We start from the raw sequence: 7,386 nt of genomic DNA, 5'->3' as shown, positions 1-7,386 counted from the left end.
CCCCCCCCGGGCCCCCCCCCCCCCCCCCCCCTTTGCTGATCATGGGGCAGTTGGGCCTGTGTACCCCTTGCTTTTAAAGGTCCATACCCCCCTCTGTGTTTAAGGCTATCAGCAAGAAAGCTTAATCTGTGCCTGATGTACTCTTGGAAGACTGTTTGGCATGTTAAAATTAAATGTGGGTAAGAAACCCTTTAAAGATGCATTTATTTGTACTGTTCTCTAATGCTCAATGGGCTGATGGCTATGGTTAGACTGTTTTGGTTTCAAACAGCGAAGGAAAGTGGTCAAGATCTTGATAGCATCGACTGCAATGTGTGAACGTAGAAAGTTTGTTAACAATCTTGACTTCACTTAGTAGAAGCAATTTTCCTATAATGTCAAAATAGTCAGCCCTGTTGAGAAAGCTGCTAGTATATCTAATGGCATAAATATTCTAAAAAATGGTCCCATAAGTTTTTAATTCATTGACATCACAGTCGCTCATTGGGTTTGCATATCGGGGTAGTGCCAGTATTAGATGGGGCGGTTGTGCTTTTCTGCCTCTTGATCATTGATGACACAGGTTACCTATAGTAGTGAGGTGCAATGAGTAGATATCCACTGCTGTAAAACTACAAATCCTAACATCTCTGGAACTGGCAGAGTATAGTGGAGTATAATTCTGACAGCTTAATGCTTCATTGAAAAACTTTAAATCGTAATATATAATCTTTTACAGGTGATGGTCCAATCTACAGAGACATATTGATCAGCTGCAATGTGGTTTCACCACTCTTATCCTTAGTGACACCACAGACACCGGTACATAATTTTCTACATGTTTCCAATCTTTTAAATACTTTTAATGCTGTTGGTGTTAGCAGATAGTAAGCATGCCAAGTCGGTCTGGCTACCAAATTACTAACTAAAGCCAAATTGAATGCTTTAGTTAGTAACTTGGTTAGTAGCCCCCAGCTAATCTTGCTGGCAGCCAAACAACTTTGCTTTCTGAGCACTCACGGAACGTTACAATTGTGTTGGATGAGATGAATCCATGATGGAATTCACCAGTACTCGCTTGTAATGTGCAAGAAGCATAAACACTTTTTTTTTTTATGCATCCGAGCCAACATTTCAGGGCCACGCAGGGTTACTATGTTGCCTTGGGGAAGGGACCCTGCGTGGCCCCCGAATGTTGGCTCTAGGACACGTGACTCGCCAAAAGTACTTATGCTTCTTGCACATTACAAGTGCTGGTGACTTTCATTATTGATTGGACTGTGGCACGGCACCATCTATGTCGTCACTTTGAGCACCAACAGCTATTTCGCATGGTCAAAGCGCTGCATGGAGTGCAGGTGATTTACTACTACAAGATGGATGAGACTATCACTGGTTACAATTTTGCAGTATAGAAAATTGTATACTTGGTAGTTGCCTGAAATGTTAAAGGAGAACTATGGGGTTAAGGCTTTTCCCCATAGTTCTCAGGGTAACGGGAGGACACAAACTAGCGACCTCCTGTCACCCTAGGCTCAGTATACAGCTCGCTGTAGCTCGCTGTATACTGAGACGCCACAGCTGAAGCGGATCCCGACAATTGTGCCGGGATCCGCCCAGCTGCGTGACTGACAGCTGGCTCTGCCTATCTAGAGGCAGAGCCAGCTGTACCTGCCCCCTCCCCCGTCCGTTCCGCCAGTCAGCGCTGGCGGATCAGGGAGGGGGGAATCAAGCCCGTCCCCTGTCACGGCAGAGAGCCGTAACAGGATCGAGAGGTGAGCGAACGCCGGTATGTCACAGGTCTGCTAGAACTATGAGGTGAGTGAAAATCACTCACCTCATAGTTCTCCTTTAAACTCACCCCGATTTGCTACTGCCTAAAGTTAAATCTCTCATGACGATAGTGCTGCTGGTGATCGAATTGCTTGTCTGACACGACCTTAGAGGTGAGCGAATAGACATGCATAAATGACAATTCAGTGCTTTTTTTTCAGAGCTAATTGGCAAGTTACAGCTTTTATATTGCATACAAATCTAAATTGTCAAACTTTAGCCAATCCGATTCTATTGGTGAGTACATCAGCGATACGACAGACATCTGATGCATTTCAAACATATAAGTGCCAGGATAGCTACCCATCATCCCACATTGCCAAAATATATGAAGAAATGTATAAAGGCATGCTCGTGCCATCTGACGTTACTCTTAATAAAGAAATTAGTCCAACCCAGCCCAACCTTTTGTGCAAGTTGAATATTTATTTAAATACTACTAGGCATTAAAGTGGATCTTTCCCCATATCTTTTTAAAATGGCAAACACCTTTTAGGAAGGTTTAGTAATGACCATCTACAAATATATATATATACTTCTAGATAATTGCCTTCTTTGTATTCTTTGCATACCTTATTTCTCTTCTTGACCAGTCTTCTGACAGTGGTCATGCTTACTAAGGGCAGATTACTAGCTATCCTATTACTTCCTGAATTTCTGGCACATGTGATCATGCACATCTCGGACGGAAAATACCTTTCCCTGAGATCTTGTGAGATTACAGATGAGATTTCCCAGCAATGCTCTGCTGATGACAAGGCATTGCTTTGGCAAACTGAAGTCATTTTGCCCTTTCAAAACAGGAAGTGAATGCTCTGCAAGTGTTTCAAAATCACAGCATTTTACACCTGACATGTTGTTAATCATACATATAAGCGGACTCGCATCAAATTCTACCAATGCATTCCTCTAAGATGTTTTTGTTTTTATGCAGGGTTTTCTTTATCTTTTCAGATTGGCTTTCTCCGGAATATTACTTGGACCTTGTCTAACCTTTGTCGCAATAAAAACCCATACCCACCAATTAGGGCTGTAAAACAAATTTTGCCACTACTAACACAGCTCCTCTACCATGAGGACAAAGAAATCTTGTCTGATACATGTTGGGCAATGTCGTATCTCACAGATGGGTCCAATGATAGGATTGATGTTGTTGTGACAGCTGGAATTGTAGACAAGATAGTGCAGCTAATGCACAGCCAAGAGCTCAACATAGTGGTAAGTAATCTTTAGTCATAATGATTTCACTCATTTTATGCCAGTATTATGGATGGGCCGAAAATGGCACTTTTTGGCAAAATGGCAAACTTTTAGCTGAAATAGCGTTGCATCTGTGCTTTCTTACCATGACTACAATATTTTTGTTTCTCTTTTCTTTCTCCACACTCAGACACCAGCTCTACGTACTATTGGGAACATAGTCACAGGAACTGACAAGCAGACCCAGGTAGCCATCGATGCAGGAGTCCTGTCTGTCCTGCCTCATCTACTTCGGCATTCTAAGCCTAGTGTTCAGAGGGAGGCAGCATGGGCTCTTAGTAATATTGCTGCAGGACCAGCTCCACAGATTCAGCAACTCATAACTTGTGGCCTCCTTCCTCCACTTATCGATCTTCTCAAAAAGGTAACTGGACTTTACCAAATGTATGTGTTTTTTGTTTTTTTTTGTTTGTTTTTTTTTCTGCAGGCAATTCACCTGTATTCCCTTGTGTAGATTTTTGAGTGTTATATCGCTTGTATTGCTATCTTCTTGTACTCTGGGCCGGATTTCCCACAAGGCCACCAAGGCCTGGCCTCAGGGCAACGGTGGTGTGGTATTCCTATCGGCCGACGCCTGGGACATGCAGTTCTGGGTGTTGGGCGGGCAGTGTTTTTGTTTTTTGTTTTTCTCCTACATTTTGCTCTGCTTCGGGCAACCAAAGCTAAATGTATAGCAGGGAAGCCACTTGTTTTTGTACAAGTGATTTCAGTGATGCCACCGAGATCACTTGTATGCAGCCTGCAGTTCTGTGTCTGACCCCAGAGAACCGGTCACCTCCAAATGCTATCACACAAAAGGTTTGTTCGCTCCTGTGTGACAACGATAAAGTTAAGTGACAAAAATAGGATACATAAAGAATTTATAAAATAAAAACATGATAAAGAAAATTATGAAAAATAAGTAAAAGATAATGAGAGAAATAAAAATTAAAGTTAAAAAAATAACAAACAAAAATAAAATAAAACCAACCCTGTTGCCCCCATCTGGTTGCTATACTTTTCAGTGAACAATGGTTAAGATGGTGTTTCTAAAGGGTCTTGTGGCTTGCAAACATTAAAGCCCAACTCCAGCCAAATTTGACAGGGGCATGGATTTAAATTATAATTTAGTTCTGAGGCCTGATGTTAAACTGAAAAATGTAATACAATGGAAATTACACAAACTGTGGTTAACCCCTTGCCATCCGCCCATCATAAAAATGTGGATGGCTAATGCTTACCCTTTGTTTTTCTTCTCTCCCCCTCCCCCCCCCTTCTGCTCGCTCACCCAGTTGCCAGCTGTTGCATAAAATTAGCCAATTGCTTGTTTGACCCTGCACTGTGCGGGCCCCCTCTGCTGCCAGTTAGCCCTCCCTGCAGTGCCCAGGACAGAACACTGGCACAGCGGCTACTAGGAGGAGAGATCTGCCTTTAGAGAGAAGGAGAGCAGCGGTGGGGGAAATGCTGAAGTGAGCAATAATTCTAGGGCCATTAATCACTGACATATCAGTAAAAGCTTTTAATGCTTTGCATATGGCCAATTTTGGGCATGGTAGTATTTTGCAATGACGCGGACGCACACAATTTTAAAGCTTGACATGTTTGGTGTCTATTTACCCGATGTGACCCCATCTTTTCTATTTGACCAAGAAATGGGGTCATGTTTTCTATTATAACGTAGGGGAAACAGGGGTTTTTTTTTGTGTGTGTGGGGTATTTTCTTTTCAAAATTTTAATAGATATATATCGATAGAGAGATAATACCACCAAAAGAAAGCTGTGTCCCCCCAAAAAATGTATAACTGTCATTTCAGTACAGCATTCAGTACAGCATAAATTTCAAAGTACCGCAGTGCTGAAAAATGGCCTGGGCAGGAAGGATTTAACACCCTGGTCAGCCAGTGGTTAAGGAGTCCAAATTAACTTTGATCATTCATGTGATCAAGCTGGATGATCAACAAACTTTGGGGCCTTTAAATCCCCCCTTCAACAGGGCTTAGATGTGCAAACATGTATGGACTTGTACATTAGAAAGACCCACTTACATTTTTGGTACTGTATAGTACTATAAGTCTAAACTGTACAAATTTAACTGGGTCATGAGTCCATAAAAGTTCAGGGAATTTTTAGCCCCCTAAAACATGTTGCCTGTCCTGCTTTATCTCATGGAACATTTTATTTGGACTCTTGGCACTAGTTTAGCTCAGTTTTGTTTGTCTGGAACAGAACCATAGAACAAAACTGGAAGGTTAATTGGCTCCTGTCTAAATTGGCCCTGTATGGGTGCATGTGAGATGAGGACCATAGACTGCAAGCTCCTTAAAGGCAGGGACTGATGTAAATGTGCAACTATGTAAAGTGCTGCGTAAATTGTTGGCACTATATAAAAAAACAGAGCTGCTGATTCTTTAAGAACAGACTCAAAGGAGCTATTCTGCTCCATGAATTAGATGAACGTCTGGTTAGATCAAATCACTGGGGTTAATTTAATAAAGGCAAACAGGCTGTTCACTTTGCAAGGGAATTGACACTTTGCGGGGGGATTTTTCCCTTACCTTAGTGAATGAGGTGAAGATCTGCTGACTTCAATCATCCAATCATGTACAAGCAACAGTTTTTAGTTTTTCTTGTTTGTGATTGGATGTTCTTTGCAAAGTGAATTTTTTACCCCATTCATAAGCTAATGGTGAATTCTCCTGCAAAAACTAAAGACCAATTACAGCCTAGGGGCAGTCCCTGCCGGTGGCCAAACCCCCCACCTGCTGACAAGTCTACAGTTTTTTGGATTGCGTCAGGAGTAAGGAGCTAAGAATTTTTTCTCGGTATTCTTACCTGCTTCTTCCAGATTTATTTATTTTTTTTCAGAGGATTCTTCTAGCAAGTGTTGTCTGGGCGACAGGCTGGATGTCTTGGATCCTTGGAGTCTCCTCTGGATGACCAGCGAGCGTATGCAGGCCCGCTGCGGTGGGTCGGCTGCGACGGCCCCGCTCCGCCTGTGGGTTCGTCCCAGGGGGGTGCATATGACTGGGGGTCTCGGCCGCCCAGTCACAGCACTTCCCTCAGGCTGCTGGCGCCGCGGCTGCGGTCGGGGGCGCCAGTTTCCGCAGCGCACCTGTGGTTTTTTTGATGTCCCCTGCGCTGCGTTCGGCATGGAGGGGGGTGCCTGGTCTGCGGATGGCCCGCATCCTCCTGGGGTATGTATGGGGTGGGGGGTCCGCTGGCGCGTGCCTGGATTCCTTGGCTCCTGCCCTCCCTCCTCCCCCCTCGGTCACCTTCTGGGTTCGCGTCGGGGTGTTGTGGCCCTGTGGGTCCTTACCTGGATGCACCAGGTCGGGTCATGGCGGATCTGGACCGGTGGAGGAACCATTCCTCTGCGTCAGGGGGCGGCCTGCGGGTGCTCCTGAGTGTTTCGGGGTCGGTCTGAGGTCCTGGTGCTGGCGGAGGCTTTTGGCCTCTGGCGCTGCTGGCCGCTCGGTTCCGTTCGCGGGGGCCGCTAATCGAGCCCCCGGCTTCGTTTGCGGCCTTCTCGGAGGCTGAGGCCGCCATCTTTGGTGTGGGCGCGTGCGCCCTCGGCCTGACGTCACTTCCGGTGTGCCGCTTCTGGGTCCCTTTACTTGCGCGTCACCCGGCCGGATCGGTCTTTCACGCCGGGACGCGTCGGGTGAGGACGCACTGGGACACTGGGAGTTCAGGTGATGTAGGAGGGTCATCTGCCTGCAGGTCTGTTGCTAGTGGCAACTGCGGCAAAAGGCCTAGGGGCGGTGTCTGCTGGGGTCTCCCTACTTGCCTGGGGCTCTGGTTTGGCATATATTTGCCGGGGACATGGATTGTGGGGACAAACTGACCGCAGTGCCCTGTGAGGGCTGCGGCCTCTCTTCAGGGACCTCTCCCACATCCCCCCCTTTGCGCAGCCTGTGCTTCTGCGCCCCTCTCCCAGTCTCCCTTGGTGTCTGCAGGGTCTTTGGGGGGGTCCGCTGGCGCAATGTTATCCTTGGAGGCTTTTTCCTCCACCATGGACAGTTTTTTGTGTCCTGTATGGAGCGCGCGCTGTCGCAGCGCCCCCCACGGAAGCGCGCTTTGCCGGCCCCCTCACCGGTCCTTTCTGGGGATTCTGAGGAAGAGGGGGAAATTTCTGCTGCGGCCGCGCAGCACGACCAGGGGGACTCCTCTCAGGCGGAGTCTGGTAGTGACGACGAGTCTGGGACCACCCTTATGGTCCAGGAGCGTGAATTGGTCACGGCCTTGGTTCGCGCTGTGCGGGAAACGCTGAAAATTGAAGAGACTCCGAGCTCTTCGGCGCTCCCGCCGGTTCCTTTTGGGACGCACAGGAGTAGG

The 7,386-nt window shown here is 46.5% G+C and overlaps 1 protein-coding gene across 1 annotated transcript in view; it reads left to right on the top strand.

Annotated features, from left to right (window-relative positions):
- Positions 1-7,386, top strand: part of KPNA7 (karyopherin subunit alpha 7) — a 30,018-nt gene that overhangs the window by 8,241 nt on the left and 14,391 nt on the right. Inside the window, exons 5-7 of the mRNA XM_018571853.1 lie at positions 719-801; positions 2,767-3,030; positions 3,203-3,436. Of these exons, the coding sequence (XP_018427355.1) occupies positions 719-801; positions 2,767-3,030; positions 3,203-3,436 (581 nt within the window). The remainder of the gene's footprint in view (positions 1-718; positions 802-2,766; positions 3,031-3,202; positions 3,437-7,386) is intronic.

Source organism: Nanorana parkeri, unplaced genomic scaffold, assembly GCF_000935625.1.
Source record: "Nanorana parkeri isolate BGI_ZX_2015 unplaced genomic scaffold, ASM93562v1 scaffold1854, whole genome shotgun sequence".
Taxonomy (NCBI): Eukaryota; Metazoa; Chordata; class Amphibia; order Anura; family Dicroglossidae; genus Nanorana; species Nanorana parkeri.
Note: the sequence above shows the minus strand (reverse complement) of the source record. Positions and strands in the feature narration are given on the sequence as shown.